The 26853-nt window shown below is 44.4% G+C and overlaps 1 protein-coding gene across 1 annotated transcript in view; it reads left to right on the forward strand.

Annotated features, from left to right (window-relative positions):
• Positions 1-694: 694 nt before the first annotated feature.
• The window catches only part of Zfand3 (zinc finger AN1-type containing 3), a 236868-nt gene continuing 210709 nt past the window's right edge, over positions 695-26853 (forward strand). Inside the window, exon 1 of the mRNA XM_045157409.1 lies at positions 695-820. Within this exon, the coding sequence (XP_045013344.1) occupies positions 750-820 (71 nt within the window). The 5' untranslated portion in view covers positions 695-749. The remainder of the gene's footprint in view (positions 821-26853) is intronic.

The raw sequence follows: 26853 nt of genomic DNA on the forward strand, positions 1-26853 counted from the left end.
GGCTGGACGCCGTCCTCGGCGACGGGCACCCACGCCCCGGGCGCCCCCGCAAAGTGGTCCACGCCCGGATCGCAGCTGATCAAGCAGCTGCGGCGGCGGCCTCCCCGGGCGAGACCATCGCGGCTTCCAGGGAAGGGGGAGGTGCCCGCGGAGGGGAGCGGCCATTGTCCGGTCAGCGCCGCTGCGGGGGATGGGGAGGGGTGTGAGGCGGGTGCGTCACAGCGGGGCCGCGGCGACTCCGGAGCCGGCGGGGGGTGGGGGGAGCCAACGGCAAGGTCCTTCCCACCTCCCGCCCTGCGCCGCCGCCGCCGCCGCCGCACGGGGACAGCGCTCGGACCCGAGGAGCGGCGGTGCGAGCCGGGCGTCCTCCCCGCCCGCACCCGCCACCTCCCCGCCCCCCCCGTCTCCTCAGGCCGAATGGTGCGGCCCGCCTCCAGCTGACCGGCCTGGAATCCCCGGCTCGGATCCCCGGGCACGCGCACGCACGCACGCACGCACGCACGCACGTTCCCCCCCCCCACCCCGTGCGCGCGCACACCCGCCCGTTCTCTCTCTCTCCCCCTCCCCCGCCCGGAGCCCACCCCCTCCTCCTCCTCCTCCTCCCCCCCTCCCCTCCCGACGCCGTCGCCGTCGCCGCTTCCTTCGAGCGGGGCCCAGGCCCAGCCGCCGCCGCCGCCACCACCACCACCACCACCACCACAGCCGCCGCCGCCGCCGTCGTCGCCCGAGCTCCGTCGCCGACGAGCACCATGGGAGACGCCGGGAGCGAGCGCAGCAAAGCGCCCAGCCTGCCGCCTCGCTGTCCCTGCGGCTTCTGGGGGTGAGTTGCCCGGGTCGGGCTTGGGGTGAAGGGACCCGGGTGTGGGGTGGTGGTGGTGGTGGTGAGGGTTGGTGGCGGCCAAGGGGTTGAGGGCCTTGGCGTTTGAGGCCTGCGGGATGTCCGGGAGGCCTAAACGCGTCGGGGACATGGGTCCCGGGGCTTCCGGGGCCGTGGGCTGTGGGGGGGGGGAATGGACCAGGAAGGCCTTGTCGCCGGGGAAAGCCCTGCTCCACCCTCTCCGAGGCTTGGGGCGACCCCCAGGGCACTGTTGGGGCGGTGGCGTTGGCACCTCCCGGTGGGACCGGGTAACCCCCCCCGCCCCCGCCCCCGCTTTCCTTTGGTGTGTGAAAGCCAGTCTGCCCTCTCTGCCCCCACCACCCCACCCCACCAGGCTTCCCTGGTACGAATAGGTGCCCAGGCACCGGGAGGGTATTTCCTCTGACTTTTTCACCTCTCCTCCTCCCCAGAGACTTGCATCATCACTTCCTAAATTATATCCCAGTTCCCCCCCCCCCTCCCCGCACTTTGCTTTTACGAAGCCTCTTCACAACGTCACCCATTTCTCACAGATCAACTCTACCAACCCGGGGCCTAAAAGTTCGTAAGATTCTCGAGGTCTCGCTTTTATCTTGAAAACACGATTCAGGGAGTCTTAACATTTGCTTGTCAAAAAACAACCCCTTCCCCCCCCCAAAAAAAAAAACCCCAAACAAACTAAAACACAAAAAACAACAAATACATCTCTCTCTCTCTCTGTCTATCTCCATCTCAGGAAAACCCTGGCTTGTGGAATGTTTGAGCCAGCTTCCTTATTGGTTCGCGAGTTCCCTTTCTCCATTAAGAAAAAAATGATAAAAATGTTCACAGCATCCGGAAGACTGTATTAACTTTAGCTATTTTGCATTGGAGGGGGGTTGATGAGATGGAAAGCAACTCCCCCCTCCCTCCAAGTTAGTTTTAAGCTGTCTTTGGAGCACTTTGGGCCTTTAATGATTGCCACTTAACAGGTGCCTGCATCATACCACATGACTGTAGATCTGTTGTGAGGAAACTGAATATCTTTGAAGTTAACTTTTGTGATTGACCTTCCCCCCCTGTTTTTCTCTATTTTGTTAAGGATTGTATTTGGAGGCACACAGGGGCAGCAAGGAAGTGATAGGTTGTTTTATGAAGATGCTATTCCATGCTCTAGGAATGAATGAGTGAGTGGTCGGGTCCCGGTTTAGGGAGTGCAGAAAACTAGAAAGCGGCACATAATTTTGATTCCTGTGGAATTTTTCAAGTCTCAGTGGCTGTCATTCCCTAAAATTCCTCAGTGGAAGGACATTAGTCAAAAAGAAGTTGAGGGACTGCGGAGTGTGCTCAGGTGTTAGATGTTCTTTCTTGCAAAGCCTGCCAGCCTGGGGTCCATTCCCCAGTGTCCACAGAAAGCCAGAGGCACAGAGCGGCACGTTTCATTCGCAGCTGCGAGAGGCCCTCGCATACCCATTCTCATTCCCTCTCTCTCTCTCTGCTTGTAAATAAACACATAATATTAAATAAATTGTGGCCTCAACCAAAAAGCCTGAAGATAAGAAAATATTTTAGGCTTATTCAGACTTCTTTTCATTTTAATTTGAAAAGATTTACTGAGTTTTCTTAGAGGTTTTTTTCATAGTTGTTCTCTTTCCTACAAATATCTCAGGAGGTAAGAACCATTCTCTCTTTATTACTGGATTGGGGCACTTGAGCTGTTCACAGGATGGCTGTCTTGCCCTTCATGTAGGGTAGGGTGGGTGAGTTCTTCCCAGGGCTCACTGTCATCATGTTTATGACATCAGTCTGTTGCCCTGGAAGAATCTAATGTCACAAGCCTCAGGTTGTAATTCATTGTGAGACATGTGGCCTAAAGAAATAGCTCCTAAAGGCAGGGAATGTAATGCCCAGGATGTAGCAGACCTTTACTTCCTGGCAACTTGTGTATGTCCTTGGGACTATTAATAAAGACCTACAGCAAGGGTTAGAAACTAAAGAAATAGCAGGGTTATGGATAAGGGCTAAGGCACTTTGCTAGCAGCAGACAGTGGAAGTCTTGACCTAAAGCAATTGGGGATTCCTTTTTCAAGACTTTCAACCTGGCCTTTTTTTTTTTTTTGGATTTTCGAGATAGGGTCTTGGCTGTAGCCCAGGTTGACTTGGCATTCACTCTGTCTCAGGGTGGCCTTGAACTTCTTCCTCTGCCTCCCGAGCGCTGGGATTAAAGGCATGCGCCACCACACCTGGCTTCAGCCTGGCCTTTTTAAATGAACTTCTGTTTGCTAAAAGTAATAGTGAGCACAAAGTGAATATTTTTATGATGAAAAGCTTCTTTTTAGTGTACAGTATTTAAACCATTCCTGAGGGTTGGACACCTGTGCAGTTTGTGCCTTTTGTTGAAATATAACAGAATCATTGTCTTTTTTTCCCATCATATCACATCGTAGTTTAAGCCCGATTTTTTCTGCTGCCTGGGCAACAACCATGTTGTGTTCATTAGGTAAACTTAGAGAATATATTCAACAAATATTGATGTGCCTCCAACATAATAGTGGATGAGGGTACCAGCTTCTTTCTCAGGCTCATGAGGCATGGGGAAGTAATGAGAGTTGCAGTCAAGTGTCTAGGGTGCTGGGAGGGTCACTTAACCTGAGTTGGGTGGCGGTAGAGGGAGGTGCTTGGAGGAGAAAATGGAAGTAGAAAGGGAGGTTTCAGGCAGAAGGAATGACATGGATGATGGCCAGGAAGTGAGACAGCACTATGTTTGAGGAACAGAACGGTTCATTGGAAGATTGTGAAGGGGGATCAGCTGGAGATGAGGCTGATTCGTGAGATGAGCTGGTGCTAACAAGGCTCCTGTGGGTAATGCCGAGGCCTTTGGGAATTTTTCTTGAGTGCAGTTGGGAACGAGTAAAGAATTTAGGGTTAGGACTGGTATGGTGCCCTGCTAGGAAGGTTATTGGTAGATCTTGAGCGTGACTGGGTACGTGGTATGATTGTGTGTGCATGTGTGGGTGTAGTGTATGTATGTTTGTGCAGTGTTGCCAGGCCTGGAGAAGATACATAGCTCTGTCAGGAGGAGTAATCTAGGCCCCTCCAGGGCTGTGGCACAAGCAGTGTCAGGGCTGGAGAGAATAGAGGAGTGGATAGACTGAGTCATTCAGGAGGTATCTTTTGTCTTTACCCTTCATAAAAATAAAAGTATGTTCTTGAAACATTTGTGTGCAGCAAAGCACTCTGTAGGGCTTTAAAATCAGCTAGCCAGGGCCCACACCCAGGCCTTTGCAGCAGAGTTTTTCTGGCACTAGCAGAGTAAAGGGAGTTCCTTTAGAATTGGTGCTTTTGGAGAGTGACTCAGGCTTCAGGATTTGTTGCCCAGCATTGTCCAGTCAGGACACCAGTCATTTGGGCTTGGTAAATAGAGCTTTGAGCTCTTTCGTATAGGAACACAATAGAAAGGAGAATGCCGAGAAGCACATGCAATCCAAGTGTGTGAGTGTGAGTGCTTACAACAGTCTCCAGCTCCCCTCTTTGTGTAGATTGTTTCGTGGCAGGTTGGTCATTTATTTCATAGAGACTCTTCACTGGAAAATTTGCTGCCTTGGAGATTGTTGAAGTTCACTGTTTATAGAAGGTGAAAGTTCTTTGTATGGTAGATGCTGTGCTTTTCAAGATGGAAACAGTTTGTTCCCTGAATCATGGACTTAAAATTTTTAGTGACACGAGCATTTTGTGAGCTCATTTTAGACCATTTGGTAATCAAACATACTGAATAAGGTAATAAATCTCTATGTTCCTCTAATTGATGTGCACATCACCGCGTCCTTGCAGCAGGTAGCTCCTCTGGCTCCCAGCAGTGGCTGCCTGCCCGCACCCTGTGCTGCCTCAGTGCCGGCCACACTTCCACAAGCTGGACCTGAGCTTTCAAGTTGATGTGGCCACAGCCTGTATCACTGGGTAATCCGTACAATGTTTATGTCAGTGATGTCACTAATTGTCCTTAGATTATAAGCCCCTTAAACATTCCCTTAAAGAAAAACCACTTGTTTGTGCCATCTTAAGTATTGTATGCTCTGAGCATGCAACATGATTTAGATAAAATATTCACTATAAGGATGCTTATCTGCTGACCCCTTTCCTGGTGACAGTTGGGCTGTCCAGAAAATGTGGTACATGTCTCTTTATATGATGAAACATGCAAAGATAGTTAAAAACAAATGTAGTCGTTTTTAAGGGTTTTATCAGTTAACATACTGGGAAAATGGCTCTTATGGAATTATACTTTCCCCCATTCATTTTTCTTTCTTCTAGTCAATTTTGTTTTATTTCATTTTATTTTTATTTACTTGACAGAGAAAGAGGGAGAGAGAGAATGGGTGCACCAGGGCCTCCAGCCACTGCAAACGAACTCCAGACACAAGTGCCTCCCTGTGCATCTGGCTAATGTGGGTCCTGGGGAATTGAACCTGGGTCCTTTGGCTTTGCAGGCAAATGCCTTAACCATTAAGCCATCCCTCCAGCCCCTTCTAGTCACTCTTTACTCACCCTCTTTGCTACCCAAAAGAAAAATCATTATTATTATTATTTTAAATATTTTGAGCCAGGCATGGTGGTACATACCTTTAACCCCAGTGCTTGGGAGGCAGAGGAAGGAGGATCACTGTGAGTTCGAGGCCACCCTGATATTATGTAGTAAATTCCAGGTGAGCCTCAGCCAGAGTGAAATCCTACTTTGATAAAGCCTATATATATATTTGTAAATTTATTTGAGAGAGAGAATATGAGAATGGGTGTGCCAGGGCATCTAGCCACTGCAGACGAACACTCCAGATGCATGCGCCACTTTTTACATTTGGCGTTCTGTGGGTACTGGGGAATCGAACCCAGGTCCTTAGCCTTTGTAGGCAAAGGCTTTAACCACTAAGTCATCTCACCAGCCCTATAGTAGATATATTTTGATTACTCAGCTACTCAACAACTAGTGGCTTCCTTATTGGAGCGCACACAGGTAGAGTACTAACCCAGAGGAGAGTTTTGGAGAGTGCTGTTAAAGAATGCCAACCTGACAGGTAGCCAGAAATTTCAACCCTGTTTCTTTGCTGCCTGTTGAGATCCTTTTTTTCTTAGGTTCTGAGAAAGGGGAATTTACCTAATTTAGTTTTATGTTCCTCCCTAGCAGTGCAGCTGTTAATCCAGATTACTGGGAAACTTTGGTCAGTTATGGTACCCAAAGTTCAGTGTCTGAGATTCTCTAATCTGAACCTTTTTTTTTTCATATTAGTTTTTGAGTTAATCATCTTTGCTCCTTTGTAACACTATTAAACTGGCACCTCAAAGGCCCATGTAAGTAGGAGTTAGTGCTGTCATAGAGAATCAGGTGTTTTCTACTTAGGTAGGAGTGGTTACTGTCAGAATCTGGTGTTCTCTTCTTTTTTTTCCCCCTTAAGGTAGGGTCTTGCTCTAGTCCGGGTTCACCTGGAATTCACTTTGTAGTTCCTAACTGGCCTTGAACTCAGAGCAGGCCACTTTCCTCTGCCTCCCAAGTGCTGGGATTAGAGGTATGCACTGCCATGCCCAGCAGGTTTTTTTTTTATCAATTGAAAAAAAAATATAATTTTTTTGGGGGGGTTTCGAGGTAGCGTCTCACTCTAGCCCAGGCTGACCTGGAACTCAATATGTAGTCTCAGGGTGGCCTTGAACTCATGGCGATCCATGCACCTCTGCCTCCCAAGTGCTGGGATTAAAGGTGTGTGCCACCACACCTGGCTAAATTAAATATGTTATTTTACTTACTCATTTATTTTGGGGAGGCATTGTAGAGAGAGAATGGGCACACCAGGGCCTCCAGCCACTGCAAACAAACTCATTGCAGACACATGTGCCACCTTGTGCACTTGGGTTATGTGGGTCCTGGGGAACTGAACCGGGGTCCTTTGGCTTCACAGGCAAGCACCTTAACCGCTAAGCCATCTCTCCAGCCCCTGAGTGTTTTCTTTTTAATAAGTTGGCTTTTGGAGATGCTCACCTTTTTGGTGGGTCTGACTTTGCAGAGTAATAATTGTTCTCACAAATGTAAATCTTACATGACAGTTTTTTTTAATGGGATTAGGGATAAGATGATTGAATTTGCTAGTAATTTCAGATTCTTATGTACTGAGGAAGATGGAATGTACTGGAATACCAGCAACCATGGCCAAAGTGAAACTGATCTGTAGTGTACTATGATGAAGGAATGGCACAAGATGAATGAATCCATGCCATCCATGAGATCAGAGTCAGAGTTGCTCACAGAATGGGCACCTACAGTTGTGGCCACAGGTGCTAACCAGGGGAATGGTGGCCATCAGCTAACTGCATCCCAGTATTCTGTTTCTAGGTATGGATAGTCTCTGTACAACCTTATTACTGGCTGTGCAGTGATGTTGGGATTGTACTTAGGACCTTTGGGACATGTGTTTATAGTAATTTCTTTCTGTTGGCGTGGAGTGGTGTGGAGTACTAAGCTGGGTATGTTTTCCATAGTTCTTAGAGTCTTGCACATTGGGAGGGTGAAGTGCATCTGTATGGTCAGCCACACTTCCAAGGAGAAGCATTCTGCCCACTCGGAGGATCACAGGTCACGTCCTCTGACAAGCCTGTGCTGGTGGCATTTATGAACATGGCTTAGGGGCTTCTGTAGCTTACAGCAAGTGGGTGCTGAGAGTTGAGGAAAACAGCGCGGGTGGGGGAGGGCTTGGTGATCATGTCTGTGCCTTCAAAGTTTTTCCCATGCAAGCTCAACTTCCAGGTTTAAATTTCAACCCTGTTTAGGGTGCCATATATGGATAAGCTGGATAGTTATTTCCTGAAGGGATTTATGCCACACATAAAATAGATTAAGTAATGGAGTATTTTTCTTTTTCTTTTTGAGATATAGCTCATTGTGTAGCTGAGACTGGCCTCCAACTCACTGCTCAGCCTGCCTTGTGCTGGATCATAGGTGTGTGCCATTACACCTGGCCTAGTCATTCTTAAACTGTTCAAAAGTGTATTGAGTAGCAAGAAATTATACATAAAAAAATTTGAAAGTAGGTGAAGCTGTGCATTTCAATGTAAATTGTTTCTAGATTTATGATTTCTTACTTTATGTGCCTTGGCAGGCAGGGTGTGTTCATTTAGCTTTCACTGAAATCCAGAAAACCAGGTTTTTCGGGTCTTTGTGTGTTTGTACATGAAACCATGCCTGTTACACAAATCTTTACTGTCTGACTTTACTGAAACACTCTTATATGATTTGCCTTTCCTTAAAAAAAAAAAAAAAAAAAAGGGCTGGAGAGCTATATTGCTGGTTAAGGTGCTTGTCTGCAAAGCCTGGGGAACCAGGTTCATTTCCCCAGGACCCACATAAGCCAGATGCACAAAATAGTACGTGTGTCTGGAGGTTTTTTTTTTTTTTTTTTTTTGTTAAGGTAGGTTTCACTCTAGCCTAGGCTGGCTTGAAATTCACCATCTAGTCTCAGGGTGGCCTCTAACTCACAGTGATCCTCCTACCTCTGCCTCCCGAGTGCTGGTATTAAAGGCATGCACCACCATGCCCCGCTTGAAATTGGTTTTCAGTGACTTCTCTGCCTCTTCTTCTCTATCCCCCTCTCTCTTACTCTCAAGTAAGTAATTGAAAAATAAAATCCCCTATCTCTCTTTCTCTCAAATAAGTAATTGAAAAATAAAATAGTTAAGAAAACAAAACAAACAGCAAAACCAAAGATGTGCTTCTTATCTTTGAAAGGAGAAGAGTATATTTGGATGTTGGGAACGAAATTACTTATATATGGTAACTTTAACAAAAATATTAACAAATGTTAATTTGGGGTGGGTTGTGTCCAGGTAAGTACTGATGCCCATATTCTGTGTCTGTGGGGAAATTTCTCTGCTAATTATTTCTCATTGTCCTGACTTCCTTGTTACTACTTCCAAGATATGCTTAAACCATCTTAAAACTAGAATTGTATTTGTTAGACTATTTTTTCCCTCAGTATATAAGGGAATAATTGCTGGGACTTAAATGATAGCTTTCGTAAATGACAAATATAATCTTGAGTGAGTATGGGATTACAGACTAGAATAGAATTTTTGGAGGTTTATTTATAGTGTCAATAACATCAGTGAGGATTAATTTAGGAAATGGTAGCCACCATAAGTCCTTTCTGTGGAAATAGATCTCTCTGTAGATGGATCTTTCATTCATTTTTTTTTTTTTTTTTCCTGAGGTAGTGTTTCACTCTAGCTCAGGAATTCATTATGTAGTCTCAGGGTGGTCTTAAACTCACGGTGATCCTCCTACCTCTGCCTCCCAAATGCTGGGATTAAAGGCATGCGCCACCATGCCCAGCCCTTTCATTCATTCTTAAAAGTATTTATTTATGGGAGGGGGAAAGGCAGATAGAAAGATCAAGAATGGGTGCACCAGGTCCTCTAGCCACTGCAAAAGTACTCCAGCCAAATGGACTACCATGTGCATCTGGCCAGCATGGATCTTGGGAAATTGAACCAGGGTCCTTAGGCTTTGCAGTCAGGTATCCTAATTGCTGAATCCCTAAGCCATCTCTCCCTCCAGCCCTCTTTTTTTTTTTTTTTTTTTGTCTGTGTTTTTAAGGTAGGTTCTCCCTCTAGCTCAGGCTGACTTGAATTCACTGTGTAGTCTCAGGGGGCCTCAAACTCACAGTTGATCCTCCTACCTCTGCCTCCCAAGTGCAAGGATTAAAGGCGTGTGCTACTTAGACGGCCTTTCATTCTTTATATTTGATATTTTTGAGACAGCATTTCATTTGTTTCAGATTTGTTATATATCTGAGGCTAGCCTTGAACTCCTGATTCTTTTGCCTCCACTTCCCAAGTTCTGGGATTATGAGTGTTTGACACCAGGCTGGGCTTTCTTAGACTGCATTTTCTTTTCTTTTTTTATATTTTGTCATTGTTTTTCTGTTTTTATGATTCAAGAATCATTCATGAAATATCCACTACATTTGAAATGTAAAACTGAGGCAGAGAACAATAGAATTATATTTGTTAGTCTTTCATAGGCATGGAGGGAAAACACTAGAAAATACACCAAAACAGTTATTAGGCACAGAGCCTTAAAAATCAGAACCAAATCACAACAACACAGAAAATAGATTAGTATTTCATTTAGGGACTAGAGTTCTAATTTCTATTAGCATGCCTAGATTAGAGCAAATATTTTCTAAGATTTTTTTAAGTGTCAAAGTAACATTATTTCCTACATCATATGAAAACGTTGCCCAAACTGTTCAATTAGATGTTAGGGCTGTGGCCAGATATGCCAGGGACTTGTTTAGACCTAGCTTTAAGTAGTCCTTATTGTTGGTTTCCTAGAGCCTTTTTTTTTTTTTAATTTTTATTAACATTTTTCATGATTATAAAATATATCCCATGGTAATTCCCTCCCTCCCCACCCCCACACTTTCCCATTTGAAATTCCATTCTCCATCATATTACCTCCCCATTACAATCATTGTAATTACATATATACAATATCAACCTATTAAGTATCCTCCTCCCTTCCTTTCTCCACCCTTTATGTCTCCTTTTCAACTTACTGGCCTCTGCTACTAAGTATTTTCATTCTCACGCAGAATCCTAGAGCCTTTTTTTAAAGTTTGTTTTTTAATTTTTTTTATTAACAACTTGCATGATTATAAAAAATACTCCATGGTGATACCCTCCCTCCCTCCTACTTACCCCTTTGAAAGTCCACTCTCCATCATACCCCTTCCACATCTCAATCAGTCTCTCATTTACTTTTGATATCTTGATATTTTCCTGCTCTTATGATGGTCTTATGCAGGTAGTATCAGGCACTGTGAGACCATGGATATCCAGGCCATTTTGTATCTGGAGATAGCATGTTGTGTGGAGTCCTGCCCTTCCTTTGGCTCTTACATTCTTTCCTTTACCTCTTCCACATTAGACCCTGAGCCTTGGAAGGTGTGATACAGATATTGCAGTACTGAACATTGCATTCATTTCTGTCTATCACCATAATACCTTCTGAGTCATCCCAAGGTCACTGCCATCTGAAAAGAGAAGATTCTCTACCAAAAGTGAGAGTAGCATTAATATAAGGGTGTGAACATTAACAGAAGTGCTTACTGGGCAGTTTGATAAGCATAGTATATAAATTTGGCCAGACAACAGCAGACGTTACACCCCTAGGGCTTATGACTACCCCTGCCTTAAGTTTTCAGTATCTCGGTTGTATTCCCTTCCCATGGAGTGGGCCTCCAGTCCATTAGAGGGCAGTTGGTTTCCCCCATAAGAGATGTGCCACTATTGTACCCGTTGGCTCATTTGGCCTGGCTGGCCAATTATCAGGCTTGCAATGTCTGCTGTTGAGTATCTTCGCTGGTGATTTCTCTTTCTCCCATTGAACTGCATGCAGAATGGCTTCTTTCAGCTTTCTGTCAGCTGGTCTACATGGAGAAGGTTATCAGCTCAGTTCCAGCAGGATTTCTCAGTGGGCCTTGCAGCCTAAGTATATGAAGTCTTCAACAATATAGACTGCATTTTCTAACCTTGAGTTTAAACTAAGATTAGATATACTCATCTGACATCTAACAGCCCCCTGTTGTATGAAACTTTTTCTGGGAAGATGCCAGCACGCACATACTCCCCCCAACAGGGCACCCACAACAGTCTAAAGTACAGTCCCACCAGACTTCAGCCTGGTGAACCAATAAGTATACTGGACAAGGGTTTACTTACAGGAATGTGGATGACCACGAACAATGGCCTCCCATAAGTGCATAGATAGAGCTCCTAGTCCCTTGATCTTCCACCCTCTACACACTCCATCTTCCCCGAGACTTCGAGACCCTCATGCTTTGGGTGCTCTGAGACCTCTGCAGAGGATCTGACAACCCTTTCCACCCCTTCCTCTTGAGGGTCTGCACTGAGTGAGTGCAAGCAGCTTCTGATAAAGATGGCAGCGGCTGTTTTTCGTGGACATCAGCGTCACACATCACCTACTAAATTTACCTGGATTGTTTGCATTGTACATAAATGACTTATATTAAATGTGTTTTCAGTTGGAATTGGAGGTAGGAAGAATGGATTGTGTTGCTTTTGTGTTTAAAATTAAAAAGTCATTGGACAGATCTGAATAAAAGACCTTATCTAAGCTGGGTGTGGTTGTGCACTCCTTCATTCCCAGCACTTGGAGGCAGGGGTAGGAGGATTGTTGTGAGTTCAAATTCCAGGTCAGCCTGGGTAAGACTCTACCTCAATAACACCCCCCAAAAAAAACCCCAAAAAGGCTGAGATAGAGGCTGGAATTTGAGAAGACTGAGCATGGGGCCATGTGAAAGGAAGTGGGGGGGGGTCGTAATTAGAATGAAGATGTCCTGTGGCCATAATGTTCTAGACCAATTATGATAGGTACTCTGGTCTGGAAATGGCCACAGAAACTAATGAACAGGTTGTGAGCGGGGCTGGAGAAATCTTGTGAGTCCTCTGGGTCTTTCAGGCACGTGCTGCATTCAGTGGAAACAGCAGCAACTCTTGGTAGAATTGGTGTTTGATCTGTTAGAACCTAGGGCATTTGTGCTGAGCCCAGAGGCACCTTTCCAGCTGCTAGAATAGTGCCTTGACGTGTGTCTTTGTAGCCGCCAGGGATACTCAGCCTGCCTGCCTTGTTGTTTACGGGTCCTGCTACAGCTAATTCCCTTTCTTGGAAATGGGTTTTTCCTTCTTTCTCAAACTTGGTGGGGAACCACAACATCTTGTCCATCTTTTGCCATCTTGGAAAACAACTTGGACGGCCTTTCTCTTTCATTTATTTATTTATTTATGTTTTTTTGAGGCTCACCTGGAATTCACTGTGTAGTCTCAGGGTGGTTTTCAACTCATGGCAATACTCCTATCTCTGCCTCCCATGTGTGCACCACTATGCTTGACAGACTTTCTCTCCTTTTTAATATTTTATTTATTTATTTATTTATATTTATGAGGGAGACAGCTAGAGCGAAAGGGAGAATGGGCATGCCAGGGCCTCTAGCCAATACATACAAACTCCAGACACATGTGTCCCCTTGTGCATCTGGCTTACATGGGTCCTGAGGAATCGAACCTGGGTCCTTAGGCTTCACAGGCCAGTGCTGTAACTGCCAAGGCATTTCCCCAGTCTCCACTCTCTCTTTAAAAGATTTTCCAGTAAATACACATGGGAGAAAATACATTGAATCTCAAGTAAAAGTGTTTTCTGGGAAAAGGACTGTATTTACGAAGTGGATAATGAAGTGCCCCTTTCATAAAACCAAAACTGCTCTGATATTTCTCTAAAGATAAAAGGGGTGTTGATCTCTTATCTCTTATGGATAGGCTTGGGTCTTGCAGTGAGTGACCTGTGTTGGAATCAAAGACCTAGGTTCACCACTTGGCTTGATCTTTATTATTATTATTATTTATTTAGTTAGTTGAGAGTGACAGAGAGAGAAAGGGGCGAGGGGGGGGGGAGATAATGGGTGTGCCAGAGCTTCCAGCCACCGCAAATGAACTCTGGATGCGTGAACCCCCATGTGCATCTGGCTAATGTGGGTCCTGGGGAGTTGGGCCTTGAACCGGGGTCCTTAGGCTTCACAGGCAAGCGCTTAACCACTAAGCCATCCTCCAGCCCATTGGCTTGATCTTTAAGAAGAGTGTTTGAGGGTTGCATGGAGGTTTAGTGAGCTCTAATGCTTGTCCGTACTGCCTGGCTATGATAATTGCATTTAATTTCATAACCTCAAAGGAAGTAGCGTTAGTGGCAGGTTAATAAATGCAGAACTCTTTTGCCTAAATTGGGCAACTTGTATTTATAATGGTCTCTAGGCCTGTGCCACCTAGTTAGTTGATGAGGTTTCTGAGCAACACTTGGCTTCTTTGGCCATTGTCTAGAGCAACCATGACTACAGAGCAGTGGATAGATCACACAGCATGGGTACTGCGATGTTAGAAATGCATCTCAGTGAGGCTCACCTGGAATTCACTGTGTAGTCTCAGGGTGGTTTTCAACGCATGGCAATACTCCTATCTCTGCCTCCCATGTGTGCACACATGCTACTTTGTGCATCTAGTTTTATATGGGTACTGGAGAATAGGACCTAAGTCCTTAGGCTTTGTAGGCAAGTGCCTTAACTGTTGAGCCATCTCTCTAGCTCCCATAAAAGTTTGCAATTGCATGGGCTGGGAGATGGCTTAGCGGTTAAACGCTTGCCTGTGAAGCTTAAGAACCCCGGTTTGAGGCTGTTGTTATCAGATAACCTGTTCCATACTTCCACCCTTATCTTGGGGGTCTGAGTTTGTAGTGTAAGGAGCACATCTTTAAAAGATATTTCTAAAATTCATTTTTAAGGGGAAAGTGAGAGGGATGGAGGGAGAGAGAAAAAAGAGGATGGGCACACCAGGGCCTCTTGTCACTGCAAACAAACTCCAGATGCGTGCACCACTTTGCATCAGGCTTAAGATTTTTTTTTTTCTGATTTTTTTTTTTTTTATTTGAGACACAGAGAGGGAGAGAGTGAGAATGGGTGCACCAGGGCTTCTAGCCATTGCAAATGAACTCCAAATGCATGCACCACCATGTGCATCAGGCTTAGGTGGGACCTAGAGAATCGAACCTGGGTCCTTAGGCTTCCTAGGAAAGCCCCTTAACTGCTAAGCCATCTCTCTAGTTCCTGTATCATGCTTTTTATGTGGATACTGGTGAATCCAACCCAGGCCATCAGGCTTTGCAAACAAGCACCTTTAGCTGCCAGGCCATCTCTCCAGCCCGGCTTCTTAATTATATATGATTACTGTGCAGGTGATACCAATTTTCCATGGCAGGGACTATACAGATCTTTCTGCAAGATTTTTTCTTTTGGGACAAGATGAGCCATGTTTAGGAAAGAAAATATAACCTTCATTGTATGCAGACCAATTCTAGAAAATCATATACACAGCTATATAAAACATGGTTTATAAAAATTTTCATAACTTTTTCCTCTTGAGGTTATTCCTTTTAAACTTAGGTAACACACATAAACATTTTCTTGTCATGTAATTGATTATGTTTGCTAAAAGCTGAGAAACTATTATTTCACATGCACTGTCATATCTGTCTTGTATCTTGAAGCGAGCTTTATGAGAATATGAGTATATGGGTTGGGGATACGCCTTGAGCAGTTTTAAGTGGAGAAAACGTATTGACTTCAGAGTTTGGCTGAGCAACTTGGAGAGCTTTGCACTTGTGGGTTCTGAGGAAGTAGGAGAGAAGGTGTTGTCACTAGGTGTGGAGAGCCAGGGGAATAGCAGTGGGTCACAGAGAATGTGTCTGTAGACAGGCTGTTCCAGCTGAGAAGAAGGGCTTTTGCATTCAGCCTTCCCTTGTCTCTGCAGCTCTGCTTCTCTGCTGGCTGTGTGCCCAAATGCTGGGTATGATGGAAACTTCTACCTTAACCTTGAGAAGGGGTCATTGGAATTACTCAACTTTACAAGAAGCATTTTAGAGCTGGGTGTGGGGGCACACACCTTTAATCCTAGTGCTTGGGAGGCTGATGTAGGAGGACTGATGTGAGTTCAAGGCCACTGTAGACTACATAGTGAATTCCAGGTCAGCCTGGGCTAAAGCAAGACCCTACCTCAAAAAAATCAAAGGAAAAAAAAAAAGCATTTTAGAAGGCAGGTGAGGGTGACACATGCCTGTAATCCCAGTATTGAGGAGGCAGAAGCAGGTAGATTGTGTTTAAGGCCAGCTGGGCATCAAACTGAGAGCCTGTATTCAAACCAAGCACAGCTTCAGTCAGCTGATTTCTGATATGGAGATTCGAGCACTGTGTGGTGCATGAAGTCAGGTCTGCGTGTCTGAAATTGCTCAGTATTCTGTGAAGTGCTGTTTGAGGGGATGCACATGGTCTTGATAGCCTCACCCTTTTACTTTAGTAAGAAAAGACTTAAGTAAAACAGATGGCTTTTGAATTTTGGACATTTGGAGCCAGTTGTAGGGTAGTATTGTGTGACTATAATTTCAGCCCCCTGAGTGGCAGCAGCAGGATTACATCAAGTTTGAGTCCAACCTGGTCTGCATTGGGAGTTTTAGGCGAGCCAGGGCTTTGTAGTGAGACTGAACCCTCAAAAACAAGAATAAATAAATAAGAAGTCTAAATATTTCTGAATTCTTTATATTTTTGTTGGCTATTTGACTAAAGCTCTGGTTATCCAGTGATTTTCATAGGCCATACCCAAACACTGTTGAAAGCAAACATTAGAAAGAAAATCTCATTGGGAACTTTACTGTATAAACTTGCTGCAAATTGGTTATAGTCCCACCTGCTTATACTCTTACATCACCCTTTCCCTATCCCCATTACAATGAGGGCCCTCTTCAGTGGGGTCATCAGGAAGAATGGTGGGGTCATGAATATATCAGGCAGTCCCTGTGGTGGGTAGACACTGCCTTTTTCTCTTTAGGTTGTATAAATCTTTCACTTTATTTATTTATTTAGAGGTACGGTCTCACTCTAGCCCAGGCTGACCTGGAATTCACTTTGTAGTCTCAGGGTGGCTTTGAACTCACTGTTACCCACCTACCTGTGCCTCCTGAGTGCTGGGATTAAAGGCATGTGCCAGCCACCATGCCTAGTTTACCTCTTTTATTTATTAAAATATTTTATTTATTTATTTGAGGGAGGGAGGGAGAGGGGGAGAGAGAGGAAGAAGGAAAGAAAGAAAAAGAAAGAAAGAAAGAATGGACGGACGGATGGATATGTCAGGGCCTCCAGCCACTGCAAACGGGCTCACTACCAGAGGCATGCGCTACCTTGTCCATCTGAGTTTATGTCGGTACTGGGGACTTGTCCTTTGGCTTTGCAGGCAAGCACCTTAACCTCTAAGCCATATCTCCAGCCCTTATTTATTTATTTTTATTTTATTTTATTATTCTCATTTGAGATAGGGAGAGAGAGAAAGAGGAAGGGAGGGAGGAGAGAGAATGGGCACGCCAGGGCCTCTAGCCACTGCAGATTAACTCCAGACTCACGTGCTACCCTGTGCATCTGGCTTATGTGGGACCTGGAGAATTGAACCTGGGTCCTTAGGCTTCACAGGCACACGCCTTAACTGCTAAGCTCTCTCTCCAGCCCTATTTATCTTTTTTTTTTTTTTGATGTAGGGTCTCGCTGTAGTCCAGGCTGACCTAGGTTTCACTATGTAATCTCAGGGTGGCTTCAAACTCATGGCAATCCTCTTTCTACTTCTGCCTCCCAAGTGCTGGGATAAAAGCATGCACCACTACGCCTGGCCTATTTATTTATTTATTTTTTAAAGCAGGGTCTCATTCTAGGCCAGGCTGACCTGGAACTCACACTGTAGGCCAGGCTGGCTTTGAACTCATGGTTATGTTTTTACCTCAGCTTCCCAAATGCTGATTAAAGGTGTGAAAACAGACATTTTCAGTGTAGATGTAGCTGAGATACTAGTACACCCTGCGGTGTTTTAATCAGTGACCTTTGAGTATTTTGTTACAGAGGAGAGGTCTTTATTTGTACTGCAGTCCTTCTAAATGTCATTGAGTGACACCTGAGTGCACTGGCTTTCAACAGTGGGAAGGTCAGATGAATCTGCTAAGCCTTTTAGAAACTGAGATTCTGGGATTGTCAAGAAGAATTTTGGAGAAGCCCTATTTTATCTCATCTGTTTATTATTTTGCCTTGGACAAATGATTCAGAGGCAGATGTGCAGTTTTAGAGAGCATAGAGGAAGATGCATAGAAATGATTGTCCCAAAGCAGCTGGCTGGCAAAACTAGTTTAAGGGAAGAAAAACCTTTTGTTTGTCATTTATTTATTTATTCTGTTATGTGGTCAGTCGGCAAATTCAGCCTCATTATGAGACTTCTTGGCAAGTTATAGATAGAAAGATGTTAAGGCAGTATTTATATTTTCCTGCAGGAAATTTACGTGTATCAGAAACAATGAGAAGTGGCCAGGTCATTCACTGAGCTGACAGTTAAGTGGTCGTGAATCTCAGACTAAATTGTCTCAGGCCTGGGACTCCTGATCCTGCTTGTATCTGCCTGCTGTGCTGCAAATAGGCAAGGAGAGCTGTGGACCCGTGGTTGTCCCTTTCCTTTGGGGACATAGCCATTTTGGAAAAAGGGGACTTAAGGTTCTTCTGTGGGTCCTTAATGTGGGTTTAAACATTTTTCATTCTGTATTATTTTATTTGATCAGGCAATGAAGAGTATAACTTGTTTCAGTGTCCATTTAATAGTTATTTGCTAAAGTCACTTAAACTGGTCTCCTTGCTAGAAAGCTTTAAGAGTTGTCACAGTAGGGCCCAAACTCAGTTTTTGCAAAGGCTCCCCCCAAAGTACACTTTTTGGGAGGGGTTAATTAATTGAATAGCTGTACTGAGGTTAGTATTTTTTGGGGGAAGTTAACTATGTTGTAGAGTTTGTCTTAGATGTCCTTATTTGGTTGAAGATATTTCCCTGAATTTTTTTTTTTTTTTTTTTTTTTTGGTTTTTCAAGGTAGGGTCTCACTGTAGCCCAGGCTGACCTGGAATTCAGTATGGAGTCTCAGGGTGGCCTCGAACTCACGGCAATCCTCCCACCTCTGCCTCCCGAGTGCTGGGATTAAAGGCGTGCGCCACCACGCCCGGCTCCCCTGAATTCTTAAATTGATGTGGGATTGTTTTCACATCTGTATTTTTTCTGTGTCTGTTGAAATGGTCATAGGGTTTTTCTATTAATGTGATAAAGATTCAGCCTGTGTCTTGTAGTAGAGATAATTGAACAGAAAGAAAAGCAAATGATGGTAATTAATTGAGGGCTACACAGATGCAGTAATGCAGAGGAGAAAAGAACCCAAGATGACAGATTGTGGACACTGTCAGGGTAACTTCATTCAGGGGAGCTTTAAAATTTGTGAATGGAGAGAAAGACGGGAGTAGTGAGCATCTTGGGCAGAGGGCATGGTCACTGTCATCAGAGTTGTTCATAGTTCCACAGAGTGACATAGCTGCAGTTGTTGAGTATAGTGTCCTGTAAATTTCAGTTCAGATATTTGATAAATCTAGCCTTACCACATAGAGAAAGAGTATTAAAATCTCCAACTGTGTGCATTTTCTGTCACTGAAATTCAAAAAAATTTGCTTCCTATGTTTCGAAGCCTTAAAATTAGAGTCATAACATTTATTCCTTTTATTTATTTTTTAGTATTTTTATTTATTTGCAGGGAGGGAGGGAAAATGAGCACAGCAGGGCCTCTAGCCACTGCAAATGAACTCCAGACACATGTGCCACGTTGTGCATCTGGCTTTATGTAGGTACTGCTGAATCAAACCTGGGCCGTTAGACTTTGCCATCTAGTGCCTAACTGTTGAGGCATCTCTCCAACCCCTATTTCATTTTTTTTCCAGGTAGGGTCTCACTCTAGCTCAGGCTGACCTGGAGTTCACTATGTAGTGTCCAACTCACAGTGACCCTCCTACGTATGCCTCCAAAGGGTTGGGATTAAGGGCGTGTGCCACTGTGCCTGGCTCCCCTGTTTTATTTGTTTTCTGAGGCAGAATCTCGCTCTAGCCCAGGAGCGCACTCTGTAGCCCATGTTGGCCTTGAACTGACAGTAATCCTCCTACCTCGCCTCCTGAGTGCTTGGGACTAAAGGTGTGTTCCAGCACACCTGGCATAATTATTTTTTGCCTGTATGTATGTATGTATGTATGTATGTATGTATGTATGTATGTGGTTTGTACACTTTGTGCCTTTGTAGTACCCCATGGACTCACCTGTGTTGGGGTCACACAGTGTTGGGCACACTCTCCTCTTGCTCACCTTATATTGGCCAGAGGGTGATGTCTACCCCTTTGCTCATGCCATTGTTTTCCCTTGCCATCATGGAGCTTTTCCTTGAGTTTGTAAGCCAAAATAACCCCCCCCCCCCAAAAAAAAAGCTGCTCTTGCTTGGGTGATTTCTGCCAGCAATGTAAACCTGATTACAACAGTATAGTTGGTACCAGAGGAGTGGGATTGCTACTAGACACCTGGCTGTGTGGTTTTGGCCTTTTGGAGCTGATTTTCAAGAGCATTGTGGAAGGATTTGAAATCTTGGCCTAAGAGACAGACGCCTTGTAGTGCTGTAAATATAGCTTGATGGACTATTCTGGTTGGAGTTGAAAGACCTGAATGCAGTTAGAACTATGGACTGTGAGGTTTGGCTTATGAGGATGAGAAAGAGCTTTGCCTAGACTGGGCTTGAGGCAGTTCGTGGGATAGGCTTGCTGTTATATCCATGTCCTGAGAAGTTGTGCAGGGTTGCTTTGCGTAGAGATGGACTGGTGTGAGTACAGGGATATGGCACAGAAATGAAATCTTTGGTCTGAAGCTTCTGCCCATTCAGCTGCACTTATATGAGAGTACAACCTTTGAGACTGGACCAGGTGACCTGCACTGGAACAAAGGAAGAATGTAGACTCTAGAAGGGGTCTGAGTGTTCAAGGAGTGTTCTGTTCTTCAAAGTCTGATTTATTCCTCCTGGATTAACAAATTGGCACTCTACCTGGTATTATGGAATATAAGAAATGCAGGAACGAGAGGGTCATTGAATTTGCCATGCAGCCATGTGATTTGGAAACAGTCATGGGCAGTGTGAAGCAGGTTTGCTGGATGCCTGCATGGAGACCCGATGGAACTGTGAGGATGAACTGTGGGTTGCAGTGGAGACCCAGTGGAGACGCTGGGACCAGGAGATGGCTGCCAAGGAGAGCTGCCGGCCCTGGATGACGTTTTCCAGAACTGTGGGTAGCCTAGCTGGAGGGGCGTAATTGGAACTCCAGAGACTTGTTGCTGGTTAGAATTATAGGACTTGCATACTTGTTACTGGTTAGAGTTATTGGAATTGGAACCCCAGGGATTGATGTTTGCCCTGTTTAAGTCTTGTATTGGTTTAATATTTCTTTGCTATGCCCAATGCCATCTTTTGCAGTGTTTGTGTTTATTCTGTTATTTATTTTTTTTTGGTGGGGGTTGGTATTATGGCTTAAAGAGCTTGGCTTATTGGGATGTTTGAACATCATTAGGATTGGTAAAAAACTATGGGGACTTTTAAAGTTGGATGAATATATTGTATTTTATATCATGTGTGTTTATCAGTTTATGGGGGCCATGGGCAGAATGTGGTGGTTTGATTCAGGTGTTCCCCATAAACTTAGGTGTTCTGAATGCCAGGTTTTCAGCTGATGGAGATTTGGGAATTAACGCCTCTTGGAGGCAGTGTATTGTTGGGGGCAGGCTTATGGGTGTTATAGCCAGTGTCTCCATGCCAGTGTTTGGCACACTCTCCTGTTGCCATGGTCCACCTTATGTTGGCCAAGGGTGATGTCCACTCTCTGCTCATGCCATTGTTTTCCCCTGCCATCATGGAGCTTCCCCTTGAGTCTGTAAGCCAAAATAAACCTTTTTTTTTTCTTCCCCCAAAGCTGCTCCGTGTTGGGTGACTTCTGTTAGCCATGTGAACCTGACTGCAACACCGACCCTTCCCGTGTGTGTGTGTGTGTGTGTGTGTGTGTGTGTGTGTGTGTGTGGAGGGGGTTGTGTGGGTGGTTTTGCGAGGTAGGGTTTCACTCTAGCCCAGGCTGACTTGAAACTCATTCTTGAACTCATGGCAATCCTACCTCTCCCTCTCAAGTGCTGGGATTAAAGGTTGTATCACCACGCCTGGTTTAAGCCTTGCCTTTTAGTTAGAGCACTCAGTTTGTTAACACTTAATGTAATTATTTATATGGTCTGTTCTTTTTGTTGTGGTGGTGTGAAGGATTGAACACTGGGCTGCCTTTGTACTTACAAGCCTTCTATCATTGAAGTCTTTATATTTGTTTTAGTTCTCCTAACTCTTGTTTGTTCATATTTTTTTACTTCTTTTGGAGTAATTGAAGATTTTGATGATTTCATTTTAGTTTATTGGCACTTTAAAAATAATTTATTTTTAAGCACAGAGAGGGAGAGAGAGGGAGGGAGGGAGGTGAGCAGAGCAGGCATGCCAGGGCTTTTAGTCACTGCAAACGAAATCCAGGTATATGCATGTCACTTTGTGCTTTTGGCTTTATGAAGGTACTGGGGAATCAAACCCGGGTTGCTAGGCTTTGTAGGTAAGCACCTCAACCAATGAGCCATCTCTCCAGCCTGCCTCCCTCCCTCCCTCTCCCTCCCCCTCTCGGTATATATATTTTGCTGGGCATGGTGGCACATGCCTATTTTGTTGTTGTTTTTACTTATTTATTTGAGAGTGACAGACATAGAAAGAGGCAGTTAGCGTGAGAGAGAATGGGCGCCCCAGGGCCTCCAGCCATTGCAAACGAACTCCTGATGCATGTGCCACCTTGCACTTCTGGCTTACTTGGGTCCTGGGGAATTGAGCCTCAAACTGGGGTCCTTAGGCTTCACAGGCAAGCACTTAACTACTAAGCCATCTTTCCAGCCCCCAATTTCTTATTTTTTTAAATTTTTACTTTATTTTTATTTGAGAGCGACAGACACAGAGAGAAAGACAGATAGAGGTGGGGAGAGAATGGGCGCGCCAGGGCTTCCAGCCTCTGCAAACGAACTCCAGACGCGTGCGCCCCCTTGTGCATCTGGCTAACGTGGGACCTGGGGAACCGAGCCTCGAACTGGGGTCCTTAGGCTTCACAGGCAAGCGCTTAATCACTAAGCCATCTCTCCAGCCCCCCAATTTTTTTATACTCCTTTTTATAGTCTTTGAACAGATTTCTGAAGATACAGTTCACATCCATATAATTCACTTGCTTAAACTAGATACTAGCACAGTGCTTTTTAATAGTCATGTCCCACATGGCTACATTTTGGTCAAAGACGGAATGCACATAAGAGAGTGGTAATAAGTTTTAGTTACTTTTCTAATTACTGTGACAAAATGCCTGAGAGAAGAAATTGACGGGAGGAAATGGTTGGTTGCGGCTCACAGCTGAGGGTATTTCAGTCACCATGGCAACAGCAGCTTGAGGTGGGAACTTCTTTACATGGTGGAGATGGGGAGCAGTGAATGGGGACCAATGTAAGGCTGGGCTGTAACCCTTAAAGGCCTGCCTCCAGTGTCCCACCTCTACCAGCTAGGCCCCACAACTGTGCTAAATAGTGATACTAGATAAGAACCACTTCAAACAAATGAGCCTGGGGAGGGGGTTCAGATTTAAGCCAAAACTACTCCATGATGTTTGTTCACAAAGTGCTGAGATTGCCATATATGTTGCCTTTACCACATTGGATCATGTCCTTGGGTGACACATGACATAGAGGTGTATGACCATCACCACAATCCCCACCCCTTTTTTTTTTGCAGGTGGGAGGGGTGGTGTTTCTGGGGTTGAACTCAGTGCCTCACATGTGCTAAACATCTGTTGTATTACTGAGCTGTGATCAGCCCCTGAATACCTTACCTGAGCCTGGCAATGGTTGGCTGTGTTCACATTCCTGTTTCAAGGACAAACCAGCGTTTCTTTACATGCAGACTTTATACCTCTCCCCTTGTAGTTCTCTGCTTTCCTTCATGTCTCTGTTCAGCTTCTACCTGGTGGCATCGTTCTGAATTCTCTTCTGTGATTTTGCCAGGACTGGTTTCTATTTGGATGATTTAATTGGCTCTGCCATCACTCAGGAAGGCACTAAAAAACCAGGAAACTTCCTGAGGGCCAGCAATTCCTTTTTCCACTGCCAGTGTCCTTCCAATTCCAGCCTGTTTTTAGTTGCTGTCAGGTAGTTTCCTTTTATATTCTGTCTAGACCTTAGTAGTTATATGTGGGACAGATGGTCCAATGTTCTGTTTCTAGTAATTTCAGGATGCAGCTCCTAGAAGTGGGACTTAATTTTGCTAGTCTTTTTATTGAACCATGATATGCCATGGATGTGCACACACACACAGCACATCTCCTCCCAAGTAGTTGGCCACAAAGTGACATGACAGAGATGAGAGACCCATGCTGAGCCCCTTCCCAGCCCTTTGCCCACTCTGACACGCCTCTCCAAAGCAGCTGCTCTCCTTCCTTCTAGTGCCCCAGGCTCCTTGTACTTATTGCTGAACTTCACTTAAGTTCATTGGTTTTGCTTTTTGTCTGACCTCTGTCTTTGTGAGCTCATTCTAAGTATGTGAATAATTTGCTATCTTTACCACTTTAATGTATTTTTTAAAGAATTTATTGATTTTTTATTAACTTCCATGATTGTAGATGATATCCCATGGTAATGCCCTCCCTCTCCCCACTTTCCCCTTTGAAATTCCGTTCTCCATCATATCCCCTCCCCCTCTCAATCAGTCTCTTTTATTTTGATGCTGTGATCTTTTCCTCCTATTTAATATATTTTATTGTGTGGATTTACTGCAAATCATTTACTCTTTGTGTGGTGGCAAGACATTACCACCAGTTTGGGGCTGGTAGAAAATACCTGTTTTGGTTTAAAAAATTATTTACAAATAGGAGTGGGGGGGGGGAGAGGAGGAAGGGGGAGAGACAGAGAGAACACATGTGCATGTGAGAGCTCACATCATGGCCTCCTGCCACTGCAAACCAATTCTAGATGCATGCATCTCTTTGTGTATCTGGCTCAATGTGAGTACTGGGGATTTAAACCTGGGCCATCAGGTGTTGCAGGCAAACTTGTTTAACTGATGAACTCTCTCCAGCCCCTGTTCTCTGACACCCCCCCCAAAAAAAAACCACCCTTTTTAACACTTCTTCATGTCTTTTGGTACATGCTTGCATGTACTCCTATAGCTGTAGTAGATAGTGCCATACAGTTGATCCCATGGCACTACTTAACTACTTTTTTGAAGTAATAAACATCAGATTTTAACATTAGGAAATGGGAACTGAAGAGTTAATGCAAACACAATTTATCATTCTTTCTACATGCTAACTTTTTTCTTGACATTTTTTAATTGCCAGCTTCCATACTTATAGATAGTAAACCATGATAATTCCCTCCCCTCCCCCACTTACCCCTTCACAAATCCACTCCATCTTATCCTCTCCCTGTCTCCATTAGTCTCTCTTTTATTTGCTGTCATCATCTTTTCCTCCTACTATGAGGTCTTTTGAAGGAAGTGCCGGCGCTGTAAGGTCATGGATATAGAGACCAGTTTCTGTCTGGGCGATTGCATTGTAAGCAGTTTGTAAGCAGTCCTACCCTTCCTTTGGCTCTTATATTCTTTCCGCTATCTCTTCTGCAATGGACCCTGAGCCTTGGAAGGTGTGATAGAGATGTTTCATTCTTTCGGCATGTCTTCTCAGCACTATGGTACCTTTTGTGTCATCCTAGGGGTCCCTGTCATCTGAAAAGGGAAGCTTCTCTAACTAAAAGGGAGAGTAGCATTAATATAATATATGGGTATGAACATTAACAGAAGTGCTTACAGGGCAGTTTGGTGGACATAATATATGCATTTAGCCAGACAAGAGCAGGTGTAACATTCCTAATGCGCATGACCTCCCCCACCGTAGGCTTTTGATGAGGTTTTCAGTACCAGGCATGCACTACCTGCCATGGAGCAGGTCTCCAGTCCAGTTAGAGAGCAGTTGGTTTCCCCATAACAGACATGCCACTGTTGCACCTGTTGCTTCATTTGGCCTTACTGGCCAAACTTGAGGCTTATAGTGGTCACTGTTTTCACCACTGATGGCCTCTGTCTCCCATAGGGCTGTATGTAGTGCAGCTTTTTCCAGCTTGCAGTTAGCTTGTATACAGGGAAGAAATTTTCAGCTCAGCCCCAGTTTGATTGCTCAGTGACCTTGTAGCTTAGGCTCCACATGCTAACTTTTAATGTTTGGTCAATAAATTGGCTTTTTAAAAAAAGTATTTTATTTTTTCTTTTAAAAATATTTTGTTTTTATTTATCTGAGAGAGTGTCAGGGTGGAGGGAGGGAAGAGGGAGAGGATGGGTGTGCCAGGGCTACAAACAAGCTCCAGATGCGTGTGCTACCTTGTGCACCTGGCTTACATGGATCTTGGGGAACCAAACTGGAGTCCTTTGGCTTTGCAGGAAAGTACCTTTACTGCTAAGCCATCTCTCTAGTCCAAAGTTTTTTGTTTTTATTTAGTTATTAGGGAGGGAGGGGGAGAGAGGATGAAGAAGTAAATATGGGCACACCAGAGCCTCTAGTCCCTGCAAACTCCAGACACGTGAGCCACCACATAGGCAAGTGCTTTAACCACTAAGCCATCTTTCCAGCCCCTAAATTGACATTTTGATAATAGAAAGTTAACAACCTATAATCACTTGTTTGCTTGCCTTCTATAAGTTAATGAATTTTAGTGATATAATTTAAAAAATATTTTATTTTTATTTATTTATTTGAGAGAGAGAAAGAGGCAGAGAGGCAGAGAGAAAAAAAAAAGAGAGAGAGATAGAGAAAGAAAATGGGCGCCAGGGCTTCCAGCCACTGTAAACAAACTCCAGATACATGCGCCACCTTGTGTATCTGGCTTACATGGGTACTGGTGAATCGAACCAAGGACCTTTGGCTATGAAGGCAAGTGCTTTACTGCTAAGCCATCTCTTCAGCCCTTTAGTGGTATAATTTATGTGGTTGTGGTTGCCATTCTCAGATCTGTCATAGACAGTCGTATAAGGCATTTTGTATAGTTTATAGTCATACATGTTCTGCTAACATTAATGGATTTATCATGCTTATGGTCCAGGGATATATAACTTGTCTGCTGCCCTAAAAGGTGTTTGTTGCAACCTGTTTGTCTTGTGTTTGGGTGAGATTGGGAAATTGTATGCAATATGTAAAAACAAAACAAAAACAGTAAGACTACTCCCACTGAAATTTGAATTTCATACGATTTCAGGGTGTCTTAAAAATCATATTTTTTTATTTTCTAGCCACTTGAAAAATATGAAAAATGTATTTGTCTACTAGAGCTGCTATAATGAAGTACCACAAACTGGGTGATTTAAAAGACAGAATCTGAGAGCTAGAAGTCCAAGATAATT

Source organism: Jaculus jaculus, chromosome 8, assembly GCF_020740685.1.
Source record: "Jaculus jaculus isolate mJacJac1 chromosome 8, mJacJac1.mat.Y.cur, whole genome shotgun sequence".
NCBI lineage: Eukaryota > Metazoa > Chordata > Mammalia > Rodentia > Dipodidae > Jaculus > Jaculus jaculus.